Source organism: Pezoporus flaviventris, unplaced genomic scaffold (genome assembly GCF_033815535.1).
Source record: "Pezoporus flaviventris isolate CSIRO_AGI_PZ_B2104156 unplaced genomic scaffold, CSIRO_AGI_Pfla_v1 ptg000001l, whole genome shotgun sequence".
In the NCBI taxonomy this organism is placed as follows: domain Eukaryota; kingdom Metazoa; phylum Chordata; class Aves; order Psittaciformes; family Psittacidae; genus Pezoporus; species Pezoporus flaviventris.
In genome coordinates, this window is record NW_026892549.1 from 39,510,895 (window position 1) to 39,527,653 (window position 16,759).

Below are 16,759 nucleotides of genomic sequence, written 5' to 3' on the forward strand. Positions count from 1 at the left end.
AACTGCTTTTTTTTCTAAATGCTAGAAATATACATAGATTTCTGAAACTACAGTGAGAAGATGTGTCTATATTTACCACAAAAAGGCCAAGAACTAGTGAACAGCAAGAATTGTACAAAAAAAGCCTCGAAATCAGAAGTTTAAAAGGAACTGTAAGAGAATACAAATTGGAAAGAAAAAAGAAGCCCTTTTCCTTCACTTGAACAGAATCTCAAAGATGGATTATAACAGAGTTTTTGAGTATGTGGGTCATATCGGTCAGGCAGATAGATGACAATGAATGAACAGCTAGCTGTGTGCACTGGTGAGCTAGACTCAGCCTTCTTACTGTACATAGCAAAATCCCGGGCCTGAAAGGCAGATGAAAACATCTGATTTCTTTATGGAGGTACTGATCATACACACAGAAACAGTATCTCCATAGGTAATGGTTGAGGATGGAAAGAAAAAATCTGAGTAGCATCTCAGGAGAGGAATCTGGCAGAACTCCATCAAAGGATATTGCTAGTTAGATCAGCAAAGTCTGCATACTCCAAAATTGTGTATCTAACATCAACTCTTCCTTACCAAGATTACACCAGTCTGCTGCATGCATGATAGGGATAAGTAACATACACAGACTCTTTCCCCTTCACTAGACCAGAGCATCTTCATTCTCACTTTTTAACCTTACTTTGGAGCTTCATATTTTGCAGAGTCATGAATAATGGCTTAGGTTTGTCTCACTCTTTCAGAATAAACAAAGATTTAGGCTACAAAAGGCAGTCTGCACACTTGCTTAATTCAAGCCTTCCTCCTGCAGGGAAGTGGATAGACCATGTAGAAGATGTGGAGCCAGAGTGAATGCAAAATGAATGGAAAGGAAAGGCAGGATGCAGTATATGAAAAGAGCTAAAGAAGAATTAAGTCCTACTTAACTATATAAAGTCAGCAAACCATTACTGTGTACTGTGAACATCCTTACACCATCCCTTATCTATCAAGCAGCCCTACCTCCTTGCCCCAAGAAAGTTAGATCTCCAGCACTAATGCAATTTGGTCCTTATGCAACAGCAGCACAGGTATTTTACCTTCATTTTTAATGGACAGAATTAGGATGTAGTTCAGCAGAAAACAATATCATGTCTACAAACAAACAAAACCAAAAAGCAGCATACACTTTTAAAGCACATAATTCCCTGAGAGGAGGCCAAGTGCTTCAAAAGTTGTCCTCTTTGCCTATGCTCAACACAGACTTTGCCTATGCTCAACACAACGCATGCTGTCACAGACACACAGAAAAGGCAGCACCACCTAAGATTAAGAAACTGTTCAAGACAAGTATTACAGACTTTTCCCATATCAACCTGAGTTTTGTGAATATAGAAAATGTTTACATGCACAAAATGTGAAAGTGCTTTGAGAAATATCATCTGTATGACTACAGCACATTAATAATACAGCTTCAAGAAGTTCAATACCTTACAAATTCTGCAACCAACTTTCAGAGGGATTTTCTGGCAGAATTTAAGTGTGTACAAATGGGGTACAAGAGTAGCAATTATCAAAACCTAAGCACAACAGCCTGAAGAGAAATCTCTAAGTAACAATTGTGCTGAATACAAATGTGTCCCTCTTATGTATTTTCCAGGTCTCCAAAGTACTTAAGCTCTGCGTCATCATTTTCTTGGTTTTCTTTTTCATTTGTGACTTTCAAAGTTTCCAGAAAAAAAATGTATACTGAGCAAGATGAACCTGGATTACAGTTACCTTTATGAAGTCATTTTAATTCTAGGAGATGACAGTAATGACTAACAAATCTTTGGAAAGTGGGTTTTACAACACAGGTAATTACACAGAAACCTTCATGTGTGTATACACACACACACACAAGCATCCATGTCAGCCTTTAGATTATGATATAGGGAGGAGAGGAAAGGAAAAAAAAAAAAAAAAAAAAAAAAAATCAACAAAACAGACAGACAAACCAAACACATTCCCAAAAGGCTAACAGGAAAAGGTCCACAGAAATTCTGACAGAACATCTGATTACTGCTTCTACAGGCAAAGCAATTGAATGAATGCATCTCTATTGTCCAATTCCTTCCTGGCAGTATCACCGCAGTTACAGAGATCTGAAATCTACTGCTTGAATTGTTTTTGAAATCTGGACCCAGACTTTGCATGACTCATGTGCTCATCTCTGAACAAACAGGAAGGAGCAATATCCTATATGGGAAAGATTTTTCTGCAAAGCTAATCATTAATAACTCAGGCAGGGAAACGGTTCTCAGACTTAGGCAAATACTGTTGTTTGCCAAGCCCATTTTAATGATGTTCTTAAAGTAAATGTACTACAGCATGTATTTCCCTTCATATGATCTAGTTAAAGGAACAGTCAAAGGAGTTTAACTTACATGCAACTCTTTTGCATTTTTCCCATTAAAAAGGGCATTTGCACAATCAGGCAGCCTTAACAGTCATAAAGTTTTGTTCATTAGACATTGACAGGCATTAGTAACAAGGCTAACAGTACTCAGCATAACATTATGCATGAAAATTAGATCAAGTTTTCTTAATCAAAACAAGTTACAAAATTCAGAATGCATTTTGGTTTAAAAGGCCTGCATGTAAGCATTTGTGTGTGTATAAATCAGCAACCTAAGTCTTTATCAACATATTGTAAGATGTCAAATCAAGAGTGTTTGGTTTTGATCACTAAAACCAATTTCCTTCTAAAAGACTAGATGTCTGTTTTTTTTTTTATCATAATTGCCTTGAATCACTGTCACTTTTAATAGGGATGTATTTAGTTACAATACACCCTTGTATTTTGATGGAGAGGGGAGGCTCGCTAACGAATTAACCTGACCAGGTTTTCTCTTGAAGCCTGAAAATGGGAAAGAGCATTTAGAATACCTTGTTATAAATATATATATATTGCAGTTTTCTAAATAATATATTAAGGATTCATTATCTTATTTTGCTATTCTTGAAAACCTCTGGTGATAAAAGAGATTTAACCCATTTGCTTTGCCCTTTTGTCTTCATTTACCTGTCAGGATGAATAGTAGAAAGCACAAAGACAAGGAGAATGACATCCAGGATCTCATCTGGAAAAGGATAGGGTAAAGCATCATCACACACATCATGAACAAAGGCAGAACACCAGGCTGAATTGTAGGACGAATGTGACTGTCAGGAAAAAGATGAAAAGAGACACAGAGAGAACAGTAGTAGTTAATACGTTTACTGTGACTCAAGAAACTTTTTTCTTCAATTTTCAGCATTGTAAAACATCTCATATAAAAGTCTATTCTGCCTGGTATCATACTCAAGCTGAGAAGCAGGCTCACTGATGGTATTCATTCCTCTCCACATACAGTAAGACTTTGTTCTTTGGAATATTGAAAACTTCAGTTAAAAGTTGTCAAAGCTATTACATTCTTTTTTCATGAAGACGGCTTCCTGGCACCCTCCTGAATTACAGGCTTACAAGGTACTCTAAAGCGAGCATATGAATTACCTTTACCAGCTCCACTGCTCCTGAAGCAAAATCACAACAGTACAGAAATGTTCCAGGTGTATTGCTAAGAAAACAAAACCAACATGAGTTAAAAAATTATTATTGTAAAAGATGAAAGTCTACATCAGTGTTCATGGAACTACAGAAGGCCCTTTAGGGTTCTCCACAGGCTTGATCAAGCATGTCTTATTGATGTCTACCACATGGAAAGCCACATAGGTTGTAATGAACCAATAGGGCAGACAAATTCATAAGAATACCAACAGGCAGCTAGTATAAAAAGGAGAATTATAGCCTTGTCAGGGAGGAAGTGAAAAGGCAAAGAAAGAAGGTCACAGAGGGCTGTCAGGATTGATGACAATGTCCTAGTGTTGTATTACATAAATGCACATTAATAGGTCACATTTTCTTACAGAAGCACTGCTTTAAGTCTCTATCATTAGCCCCTGTATGCAGTTTAATTAGCAATATGATTTGGGCAGGGGTGGGGGTGTTGCAAAAGTCATCCAGTTCTGTAGATGTTTGGGTTCCCCCATGCCACCTTGCTGTGCTTCTAATTAGATTAAGCAAGCAGTATTGGTTGTTTCCCTCCATTATCCCCTTAGTTTTGTCAACCAAGATGAATAAGAGTTTCCTGAAGCACTGTTTTCTCTTCCTTTCCCATCCAAGACTAAGCCAGCTGCAAATTTTCTTGTACTATTCATGAGATACCAGTAACTCTTGGGAGAATTTCTTTTTACCTTAAAAATATATATTTAAGAGAAACTGAGCAACCCCCTCAAAACCTACCAAGGGATGAACTCACAGCCAGCTCATGATCAATTAATCTCTCTTTAAAAATATTTGAGGTTTTGGATAGATGGCTTCATTAGAAAGCAAATCAAACTCTGACAGCGTCTATAAGATCTCAGTACATGCAGCTGAGTGACATCTCTCTGAGAGCTCAACAGAAGAACTCTTGTGGACCAAAACATATTCCATCCTTGCTGCTCAGCAAAAGTTTTAACAGCTTTGTGCCCACCATAAGAGTTGAGGAGTTTAGATATTTATCATGGATGAGGACAAGCAGCCAGGCTTTGGACCCAGCCAGTCCCTCAGGAAAGGTTAAGCTGATGACCTAATTGAATTATTAGGATGTTATTCTATTTTTTTTTTTTTTTACAACAGAATAGGAGCTATGTAGAAGGTCAACTTAAAACAAAGACACAGCTTGATCTGGATGGTGATTTCATGATGCATTGTATCAAAAAGCATTAACTTAAAATTTAAGGGGGACAGGGAGAAGCAGTTTAAAAGTTACATTACAAACCTAAGCGGAAATTTTTTCTGTAGCCAGAGTACACTCATACTTGATACTGGCTTCTTTTTATAGGTATACAGGGGTGAGTTTTGTACTATTAAATTCAGAGTAAAACCAACTGTTATAAAGCCAAGGCTGCTAAGAGATGTTTCCATCAGGTCATATACAAGACAAGTGTGTGAGTTGTTCAGTGAGCAAGTTGTTCAGTGAGCCAACTGATTTGATTGATCGAAGGATTTGCACAACAATAGAGATCTCCAAGAAAAATATCTAATGAGTGGATTCTTAATTATCAAAAATGCCAACCTATGACTAATGCCTCACTAATGTGATGAAAACACAGAAGTTTGTCTCCTCTTTTTTAATACAGCCACATGATAACTTTTTTTTATATATATATATATATATATATATATATCGTTATTTTCCAAACTTTTCATATGAAACGGGGCTCCCCTTTCATTACATGCTGACTAAAGCAAAGCATTTATTGTGGGATGAAGATGCACTGCTAACACTGATAAGTTTCATATACAAGCCTGGTGCATCTCTTGATTCCTCCCGCTCTGTTTCCCTATCTGCCAAGTGGAGTATTTTTGTACAGTAGTGATGCAAGCAATTAGAATTCATTTATAGAATAATGAACTCTGTTGTATTCAAGCTTTTGGAGGCATGAATAAAAGAAATCTATTTCAACCCTTGATACATACTAAGCCATACCAATAAAACCTTCCTGCATACATGGAAGGGAGGACATGCTGTCATAACAGCTTTTTCTAAAACAGGAAGATAAGTGTATTAAGATGTTTCAAGGAATTAAGTAATGCAAAGCAGGACTTGTACCTGCCTTGACACTAAAACCTGAGCAACATGACAAAGTGTACTAGCCAAATTCAGAAATAATACAACTTATTACCAGTAGATCGTATGCCATTACCTACTGTCTCTGATTTTGGCTTTTTTGAAAAGATACCTAATAGCTTTACAATGGCATATAAGAAAAGAGAGTATTCACCTGCCCAAGATTAACTATGAGAAATCGGTCTGAATGCACCTGAAGACAAACCCTGTCAGCAAATATGGTCCCCCAAAAACTAAGGTTGACCAGTATGAGGAATATCTTGTATTGATGCTACCAGCATTATCTATGATCTGCAAACAATCCAAATTTCAGGGCTGGAAAACAGTCCACTTAACACTTCCTGCAGCATTGGTCTAGCACCAACAACTGAAGAAAGTAAATAAGATGAAAATAGAACTTTGACATTTGAAAATCCATACATACCACTATATACTACATACCATAGAACTTTCAAAATATAATCCATACTACATACCATAGAACTTTCAAAATAGGAAAGACACTGTTTCCAGCACCACAACCAACCTAAAATCAGAAGAGAAACAGAAAGTTAAAATAAATGAACAAATAAGACCTCCTATGTTTTTTATTTTTGTCTTATTTTTGTCTATTGGTAGGTAGGACCCATTAGACATGAAGGTATGTTGGACAGAAAAGGTATCAACATATCATACTACAGTTCTCAAATCACTTCTATGATCATGTTTCTTCTGTATGTCTTTCTAAAGTTAGTGAGGATCCACCTCTCCATCTGCACAGGAAAATGCAGTATTCTTGCCCAATTTCACCATTTGGCAAGAATGCATCAAGTACTTGCACTTTAAGAAATAACTTTCCTTAGGAAATTAGAAACCCAGCTTCCAGTGAAAACTGACTCAAAATCTAGCCCTAAATTCTGATTTGGAAGAAACTTTATGGGGAAAACAAAGCTCAGATCCTAGGTTTCTCTGAAAGTTTCTGCCATAAATGATTGTAGTCTGTCAAATTCTAAATGTTTACTTTCTTGATACTTACTAAGAGTCTTTACCAGGGTTTTGAGAATTAAGTGGAGTTCTACATGAGGGGTAGGAACATGTGCAGTGCATTACCTCTAATATTCTGTAAGTGGCATCACTACCAGGGAAGGATTCAAGCCTGCCAAGTTCTTCTCCATCGTTTTTACCCTGAGGATTGTCAGTAAGAGACTTTGCTTGGGTTTTATTATATACATCTCCTTGTACAGAAGTAGAACCACCTTTGTAACTTTTCTTCAAATATTTTTCTCCTTCTTCAAACATTTCATCTTTGTGTGAAAACCTGTTGGTACTCTTTATTTTTGTGAGTTCTGAAGATCTTTCTTCTGTTTTCAATCTTTCTCTCCTTTTTTCTGGAAGAATTTCTGGAAACTCCAGGAACAGCCAATTGCGATCCTTGAAAAAGTTATTTTTATGAGTCTTGTAAAATTCATTCCAATATTTACTGGCTTGTCTCTCATATTTATCTGAAATTAAAACAAAATAAAAAAATTAGTGAATATGAGCTTAGCTACAAATTACTGTAAAGCAACACGGAATTCGGACCCCAAATTTACATTTTAAAAATCCATTGTTTTCCACAGTGTACACATTGAAATAAAAACATATGGATTTGGGGTCTGAACTTAATCTGTACCCAAAATAACTCCCATGAAGGTTTAATTAGATTTTATGTCACTTAAGATGGGGCAGACAGGCTTTCTGATCATCTTTCCCTCCCACCTCTCTAAATGTAGTGACATAAAGGAACTGCATCACTGAAATATGCAAACCTAAGTTTCTAAGACATGCTTTCATGTCTCAAATTATAAAAACAATGCATCTTTTCAATTAAATGTTCTCCATGTTTTTCCTATTTAAGTAATATTAAATTGAAATTAATTTAATGATTTATGAAACTCTATGAACAATTGCAAATTTGTGAGTAGCTAGTCATCTCTCAATAAAACCATCAATTAGAAATCCAGTTCTGTGAACTGGAGTGATAAATGCTACCACGTAGCCAATAGACAGTAATTCATTCTTAACCATTCAACAATGCAGTTTTGACAGAAAACAACAATACAGTCAGAAGCAACATACTGGCTTTCTTACTTTCAAAACACTTCAGAAAGTCTTACAATAGACCTTTGTTTTAACTTTTAATTCACAAAACATTCTAACTGAACATTAGAATGACAAAGAACAGGACTGGAAGGGATTTCATGCAGTCAGGGAATTCATACCCCTTCTCCATGGAAATTTGTTCAACTTGTTCTTAAAATACCATCTTTCATACAGTTTGACAACTTTCTTCGGTAATATATTACAGTCCTTCACCATCTGTACAGTTAAAAGCCTTTTCCCATAGCTAACCTGAAATTTTCTTATTGCAATTTAAGTCTAGTAATTGTCCCATTAACCAAACAAATACAGCAAAGACCTCTTTGTAAGACCTCTTTATTTATTTGAGGTCGTTTACTATGTCTCCCATAAACAATCTCTTTTCTACATTGTCTAAACCTAACTCTTTCCTTTTTGCTACAGAAGTCATGACTTTCAGACTTCTGATCATTTTCATTTTTCTCCTCTAAATACTCTCCAACTGATTTAGTACTTTCTGTTGCTGTATTCTGGTAAAGGCATTATCAACACAGAGCAAAAGGACTATTTTACAAGGCTTACAGGCTGTAATCGTGTTTATAACTCCCAGTTTGCCATTTTGCAACAGCATGACACTGCTGATTCAGCTAGTGATTCACCACAACCCTCAGATCTTCTTCTGTAAAATGACTACCTAGCCAATTGTTCCAGAAGCTAGTATTTTTTTTTTCAAGGAATTATTCCTAAGCCAAATATTCTGCATCTATTTTTAGCAAATATTTGTCTTTCAGATCCTTCCTCCCCGCATTTGTCCAGATCTTTCTGAATCCTAATCTCAACCTTCACCATATTTGAAACATCTCTTCACTTAATATCATCTTCAAGTAGTCCATTTCCTGAGGTCACTAATGAAAAAAACAAGCAGAACTGGACATGGAACAAAACATTTCCATGCCCAGCACTGCTTTCCATTCTGAAACAATCTTTCTAGGCATTCATTCACACAAAAGCAGTTTTATTATCTCTTGCTTGCCTAACTTGCTTATGAAAATGTCAAGCAAAGCAAGTCAGAATCCTGACTAAGGATAAATTTCAAGACGTCTGCTGTTTTTTCCTTATCCCCAGGGCCTGTAACCGTCTCCAAGAAGGAAATCAGCTTGATTTTACATGATTTATTCCTGAAAAATATTCATTGGCCAGTATTCATCTCCTTTGTTCTTCCAAACCCAGTGTCTTGCAAGCTCTGGATTAATTCTTCCAGTATTTTTCCAGGAATTGAAACTCATTATCTGACTCTTCTCTTTTACGCCCTCCCTTTTTAAAAAAGTAAATATTCTCTTTTCTGCTTTCCCAGTCATCTATGTACTCTATGGATGTACTTTGTAACATGTTCTTTCTCAGTATAAGAACAAGATCTTTCTACCTTCTCCCTAGCACTAACTGTGCTAGCCACTGGACTGCAGCTAACTCTTTCAAAGGAAGGCTGATAAAAAGATAAGAATTTCAGCTTTCTCAATGTCCCTTTTGTTCATGGTTTTCCCTTCCTCATCCCTCCAAATCTTTTTCTTGCTTCCCCACCTCCCCATTCCCCAAGCATTTACAGAACTATTTCTCATTATTCTTGATACCTCTTGCTAAGTGTACATCATATAACGTGTTGCCTTTTTTATTTTGTCCCTACCCACTTACACTGACCCAATTGTTCTTTGAATATAAAGGCACAGAATAAATATATGGTGAATTTCTCCTAATACTCTCATTTAAATCTTAAAATACTACTTCCTAAATCACTACAGCTTTTCAGAGATAAACAAGGCTGGGAATTATCATTAGAGGCACAGACAGGCAGTGGGAAGTGACAAGGAGGTGGCAGAATGCCTTGTCCTAGAAATCTGCATAATTTTCTTAAATTTAACATTTAATACATCCAATTGCATTATTAAAGGGCAAGACCCAGCCATGCAGAGTAATTGGACAGATTGGTTTTATATTATAAGTGCAGTGTTGAGTGAGGTCATATAGACCAGATTTCAATAGTGCAAGTTGCACATTCATAGACTGCTCAAAGTTGGTATAAAAAAAACCTGCACAACTTCCACTCAAAAGGTTCTTAAATCACTATCATCTCTTGTTATAGTCATTAATTTTCTACAAGTCTGGTCAGACTTGTAGACTGTATTTAAATACATTTAATATTTTAAATAGACTTGTATTTAGATTCCCATCAAGTCTTCCAGATTTCAGAACTGAAGGAAAGCAACGGCTTTCCTGAAGGAAAACAACAGCCTTTCAAATTGTGTTAGTATGGTATTAGGTAGGTTCAAGGAAAAGGGCACTACTTTCAATTCTTTCACTGGTCACTCCTGCAACACGGTGTAATAACCATGCATGCAGTTGTATTATCCTTTTTTTGCTTCATTCTGCATATTTAAGTAGCCCGACTACTAAATTTTCCAAAACATGTAAAAATGACAAATCTAAAACTTAAGGCCTTCAGACGAAAAAAAAAATCCTTACTTAGTCAATAGATTTTTCTCTAACAGAATCTTTTGACACTAGCAGGCATGTTAATAAGTGAATCAAATCCCTAAAGGTAGTACCATGAGTTCATTCAGTTTAACTTTTCTTGTTTTAACAGGGCTCATCAGAATAATCGATCACTATTTTAGTGATATAATAAAACTGTTGAAATCTGTCTTGTCTTTTTCCCCTTGCTGCAGTTCCCAAAGCCCCAAAATAACCTGCTCATTACCTTCAGTCTAGCTCATTGTTTACCCAAATAGGCCAAAATGTACTTCCACTTGCAGAATGAAGCTGATGCTTTCTGAAGGGACACTATCAGCAATGCTCACCTATTCAAGTTCTAAACAGAGGGGCATTCATGAGAAATGTCTGTGGATTCTTGTATTTCTTGGCAATAGACAAATGCCTGATTATTCAGTTTCTTGCCAGTACAAACTAAGTTCTAACTGATTCTAGATGAAGAAATATTCCATGAGCCACATGGTTACACAGCTTACTTTTCAATTATGAGCCCTTTCTCAACTTTTTATACAAACCAAATGAAAATATTGGATGTAATTTTTAAAAAACAAATACTGTACTCCTGTGTTTAGGTACAGAATGTGAGAAGCAACAGAAAAGGACAGGATGACTATCCCAAGGTATTTAACGTGATAAAGGGCACACAATCCAAGACACATTCACAGGTAATTCAAATGAACTTCAACATGTGCCCTAGTTACACCAATGAAACTGAGCACAGGATCATAATGATACCAGCTAATTTGATAGGTTCAAGACACACTAAGTAAACTGAGGCCAAGGACATCCAAGTAATTGTTCTCAGAATATTTTTCTAATAAAGGAACAAATTGAGAATCCAGTCTTCTATGTTACTATCAAGTTGATACTCCATCTTTAGCATACATAACTATCCTACAGTTTAGTCTTAGTTTGCCAGCTTGAACCTAGAGCTACCATTCTTCAGAAACGCAGAACATTGTTTCCTTACTGAAGACAGGCACAAAATTCCTTAATAACTTATAGAGCAGACTCTTCATGGTGTATTGGAACACCTTCCATACAAAGTGAACACACTGCTTCCCGAATTCAGCACTCCCAGCTCAGCCTGGCCAAGGCAGCAAGCCAGGACCAGCTGGGACCAGTGCAGCTTTCATAGCACTTAACTGAAACATGGCGCAATATACAAACACTAGCTCTCTAAACAGTCCACAGATCACTAAAAAGCATTTGAACTTGGGAACTTTCATCCCCAGTATCCCAGCTGGCTGCAAATTCTTTCCCTTTGATGAAGTAACAGTCCTATGTAACAAGAAATAACAGTCCTGTGTAACATTCAGAAGAACTGCAGAACTCAGGACTTGTAACTGCATCATACTGATGTATTTGTTTTACATAAAGCCTATTGCCCCCCAAAATACAAAATTGCTCAAGTAAGTAACTAAAATGCTAGAAAAATACACTTTGAGACAATCTTTTGAGGCCACCAAAAAAAAAAACCAAAAACAAACAAACAAAAAAAGGGCAGGGAAGAAAAAAGCCCACAATGAACAAATTTTGATATGAAAATGTACAAATAAAAAGAGTTCCTGGATTTGAAAGGATCTTTCCTTGCTTGAATAAATAGTATTTTAAAAGGAATTTTTAAGCTATTAGAAATTTGTTACCTTGCTCTTCCCACTGGACTTTCACAAGTGAGTTCTCTGTCGCTTTTTCCTTGGCATTCTCCTCTTCTTCTCGTGACCACTGCATGTGATCCCTGCAAAAGTCAGTTGAAGAACCAGCCTTTAAATAGGATTTCCCATAACATTTTTTTCCCAGGTAAAACAGTGACAAATGAACTATACTGTCTTAAATACACCTTTTTTTTTTTTTTTAATGCAAGCAAATGCCCACAAGGAGACTGACAGAACGCACACACACACACACACCCTAAGTTTCAGTGTATGATAGATAAAAATGAATTATCAGTTAGGTAAAACTGAAGGGATAAAGAAAAATCTGCTAACTGCAAAGAACCTGAAGTAGTATGCTTTTTTTTTTCCTTCATAATCTTATAATGGTCTGGGTTGGAAGAGACCTTAAAGATCATCTGATCACCCAGTTCCAACCTGCCCACCATGGGCAGGGACACCTTCCACCAGACCAGGTTGCTCAAAGCTCCATTCAACCTGGCCTTGAACACTGCCAGGGATGGGGCAGCCACAGCTTCTCTGGGCACTCTGTGCCAGTGCCTCGCCTCCATCACAGTGAAGAACTTTTCCCTAATATCTAATCTAAATCTACCCTCTTTCATTTTAAAGCCATTAAGAAGATTTAACATATATCTTGCCAATTTAGTACACTTATAGGAATGTATTTTGAGTGTCCCATTAGAATTGTGTTTAGCTGGATATTATAATAGACCTATCAACAAACACCCTGATCGAAGAAATTTTTCACATAGCTAATGTTTCTGATGAGGAACAAAGGTCATTTAGCAAAGCAATCAGCTGCTCCTGAAAACAGAGAGGATAATCCACTTATTCAAGTGGAACAGGTGGAATTGATGAACAGGATTTTACTTATTTGGGGAATAGAGATAGGAAACATTTAGAAAATGAAGAATGAGATATTCATAAGAAAAGACAAGCAGCACTTCAATGGTTCCAGAGTCTTTGCTATCTATATTTGTGTAAAGTGGTTAAATAAATGTTATATTAATCTATTAAAGGGTTGAGGAACCAAGCCAAGATCTGACACTGATGACTAAACAGCCTTTCCTGCAGATTCTGTGTTTGGATCAGGCCACAAAGGCAATGCCCAAAAATGTGCTGCTGGCAGCTTTTAAAAGCAAATTAGCTGTCCCTATAAATTGTCCAATTTGAACAGCTTCAGAAATCAGATAAAATTAGATAATATAATTCAAGTAATCTATTAGATCCTAATCCTACTGAAATCAATTAACTGAAAGCTTATGACTAAAATTCCTTTGGTTACTATGGGAAAAGGAACAAGGTGCCAACTTGAAAAGAGTCGATTGTCTCTAAAAGTTAACAAGCATCTTCCTGTTCCATGCTTGGTGACATGCAGATAATTTAATTCTTAGACCCTCACTGTTCCTCTTTTGTTAATTGTGGGAGACTAATTGGTATGTATTTGTCTGCTTGCCTCAGACTTGATTTCCGCATTTCTACTGAAATATTTCTCATTATTGTCTCCAGCAGGTTGCCTCTCCCCTTCCTGTATTTGTTCGTATAGCAAATGTTCCTGTGCAGTGTCAAGGCTCTGACAGACGTGCTGTAGTAGAATAAAACTGAATGACCCAAGCATTACCAGGCAGCTATTCCCTTGGAAAGACTTGCTACTCTCAGTGCTATCACTGTTTTTGACCTTGCCTATTCCAGCAAGCTAAAACCAAGCACTATTTGGATTACAATAATATAAAGTCAGCCCTTCTGACAGATGACTTGCTGTGGTATAAACTTTAGCTGATAAGTTTTAATCCATTACTGTGTGTTTGTCTCTGTAGGTGCCTGAAGTCCTCCATCTTCATCAATAACGTTTTTTTCCTTTTTGTCCCCCTTGGAAATTCATAATGCTGAAAAAAGACCTTTGGCTCTTTCCTAGAAATTGCTGTATAGAAGACCCCAAACAACAGGACTGCAGCAACACTTCTTGATCAAAATCTGCAAAAGAGTGGACATAGCATAGTTCTTATGCAAACTATTTACATAGTTTGGATGCTTCTAATGAGGCAGCTCCTTCAGCAACACAAGTTGGCAGGAACGCAGAAGAATTCTAACTACATAAGTGTTTAAATATGGAAGTGTTTTTTAAGATGAACACTGCTAGCAGTAAAGCAAGCTATCCATTTTAACCACACCAGAAACTGTTAACATGAGTAGGCCTGACATGAGATCAAGCAATGCTACTTTCAGTTCAGCTTATTCAACTTAGCCCTTTTCCATTAACTTGTTTGCTAACATAGGGTTTAATTATCTCTGAAAACTAATACATGAAAACTATGTCAATTACTAACCTGAATAGAAGCAGACATTTCTTGCTCCAGTGTTTATCATCATTCATTATTTCTCTCTCAAAATGACAGAAAAGCACCACAGCAAGTATCTAAAGCATTAGTTCCCAAATTTAATTTGCTTAGTATTCCTAGCAGCAATGGTAGCAGCTCTTGGCTCCCTTCCAATCCACCACAGGCAAAAAGAAGGATGCCACTTTATGAAGTACGAAAGAGTGGAAAACAAAAAGAAATAAATCCTTATACATCAATACTAGGGAAGATGAATATGTTATGCTCACCCTGCACAATCTACTTAGCTCAACCATCATGCATCCTGATCCCCCTTATCTCCCTAGTGAGAACCATGCCAATTCTGCAAGTTTCAGATCCAAGGACCTCCTCCCACTTCACAACTAGGTTCTTGATTTATCAAGACCTTCACAACTTCCATGCAACCTCCACTCCAACTCGGTTTTACTCATTTTCCCTTCTGAGCTGCATGGATTCATCTGCAGATCCACTTTCTGAGCAACACTGTTCCTTTAAATCCCACCTTCACATTTCATCCCAACCACCTGCATCAGAGCCTGACAACTTTGTGTTAGATTGTTACTAAATGCTAGAAATAAAAACTGAAGCTACAATGATCAGTTATTTGGAAGGAAATTAAAAAATTAAAACTGAGTTTCATCGAGGTACAATGTTACAGGAAAAGGGTGGCCTTATTCTTAAAATCTTTTTCTACCTGTATAGCCCACATTCGAATCAGCATTCAGACAAGTAAGGGATTTTTCCACCTAGCAGGAGGTACCAAGTCCAAAAGATGCTCAAGAACTACACTGCATATAGATTTATGACACCAAGATACTCTCTTTTAACGCAATAACCAGTCAGCTTCCTTGCCCAAGGAACCTACAGAATCATGGCATGGTTTGGGTTGCAAGGGACCTTAAAGATCATCTACTTCCAAACCCCCCCGCCACAAGCAGGAACACCTTCCACTAGACCATGACTGGTTATCATTAGCCATATCCAGTGTCTTTTCTAAATTTTGCTAAATTAAATCCTTGTTCTCAAAATGGTGTGTGGCATAATTCAAAAACATTTTAAAATTCTGTAGAAAATAATTTCTTGTATAGCTTCTAAAATCTCCACTTCTCTTTTCATCAAATATTCCTTGTTCTTAAGTTATGAACTATAGGAATAAAAAATCCTGGTCTTCCAAATATCTTTGGTAGATATTCTTCCACTTTCTACATAGATTTAGATATTCTTCCATCCTTCTAACACTTCCTGTATGACTTACTGTTTGGTATTCATCTCCATTCCACAGTCAAAAATCCTAGCCTTTTCAGTGTCCGTTTTCCTGCTGTGTTGACTAGCATTCCCGCTCTTTTCTGAGCCCATGTTAATCACAAGAATACCTTTTAGTGAGGGAGCTGTACTGTTGTGAATCAGGGCAATTCTTATTCTTGTTAACATTTACATGTTAATGTTTTCTCTGCAATTACATCCCTTATTTATGTTAAGACACAACTTCTTTTGACACTTGTGCACTGTATGGAAATCTCTGCTGAACTTTCTGTAACACCTTCAGTACACCTTCAGAAGGACACAAGTAATTTACGCGTTCCTTTCAAAATGTGTCCATTTTAGAATACAGGACTAACCCAGTATGCAACGTTATCTAACGTGTGTCTAACTAGTAAATTTCTGCCATTATAAATAACATGGACTATCTTACCTCTACGCTATCTGTCTTCTAATACATTACTGATCTGTAACAGTATTTTGTTCAGCAGCTTTTTAGACAAGTCACCAAGCACTTGTAACTGTGAGGTTACTTGTGACAATCTCAAATTCTCTCATTTACACATGTATTCTGGCCATCCATTGTAATACGCACACCCACACACCATTATTCATCATGGTAAATAATATACAAAAAAATATATGAAAATCAGCATTGGAAAAACATCTCACCACATGTTATGCTCAAAAACCTTAGAAGGATCAGTTAAAATCCGTGATCCAAGTGGAGCAGTTGGTCGTCTACTACTTTGGTGCCTCTGTTGCATCTTGCTTTTCTTCAGACAAAAAGCAGAAAGCCTTGTAATGAAATCCATTTTGTTCAGAGACCTGAAAATACAATTAACTCAAATTACAGTTTTGCTGTAACTTAATTGTTTATGTCACTTACATGAGAAACTGGTCAAATAATCAAGCACCAATATCAGCTTTAGCAATAATCTTTTACTATAATATCAATTTAAAAGCTTTTTAGAAAATAGCAATATCCCTTCAGCGTGCTGAAAGCCCAAATAATCCCAAAACAGGCTACTGGAATGAAACCAGTTGAAGTATAACTGACTTGGTATCATTTCAAAGACCTGTCAGGCAGGGCAAGGAGAAAAACCAAGAAATACACAGTAAAGCAACAAACCAAGTCTGACACTGTACATTTACAACAAGG

The 16,759-nt window shown here is 36.7% G+C and overlaps 1 protein-coding gene across 6 annotated transcripts in view; it reads right to left on the bottom strand.

The window, feature by feature from the left end:
• The window catches only part of METTL8 (methyltransferase 8, tRNA N3-cytidine), a 43,751-nt gene that overhangs the window by 20,520 nt on the left and 6,472 nt on the right, over nucleotides 1–16,759 (bottom strand). For 5 of the 6 annotated variants that reach the window (XR_009743397.1, XM_061453347.1, XM_061453358.1 and 2 more), the window contains exons 3-8: nucleotides 16,270–16,425; nucleotides 11,954–12,045; nucleotides 6,756–7,147; nucleotides 6,143–6,192; nucleotides 3,506–3,569; nucleotides 3,035–3,174 (exon numbers count right to left, since the gene is read on the bottom strand). Coding sequence is in view for 5 of the 6 variants with exons in the window: in XM_061453347.1 (XP_061309331.1) it covers nucleotides 3,035–3,174; nucleotides 3,506–3,569; nucleotides 6,143–6,192; nucleotides 6,756–7,147; nucleotides 11,954–12,045; nucleotides 16,270–16,425 (894 nt within the window). In the remaining variant the exon portion in view is untranslated. Of the gene's footprint in view, nucleotides 1–3,034; nucleotides 3,175–3,505; nucleotides 3,570–6,142; nucleotides 6,193–6,755; nucleotides 7,148–11,953; nucleotides 12,046–14,307; nucleotides 14,501–16,269; nucleotides 16,426–16,759 lie in introns of those variants that run through there. The other variant, XM_061453336.1, reaches the window with a different exon arrangement.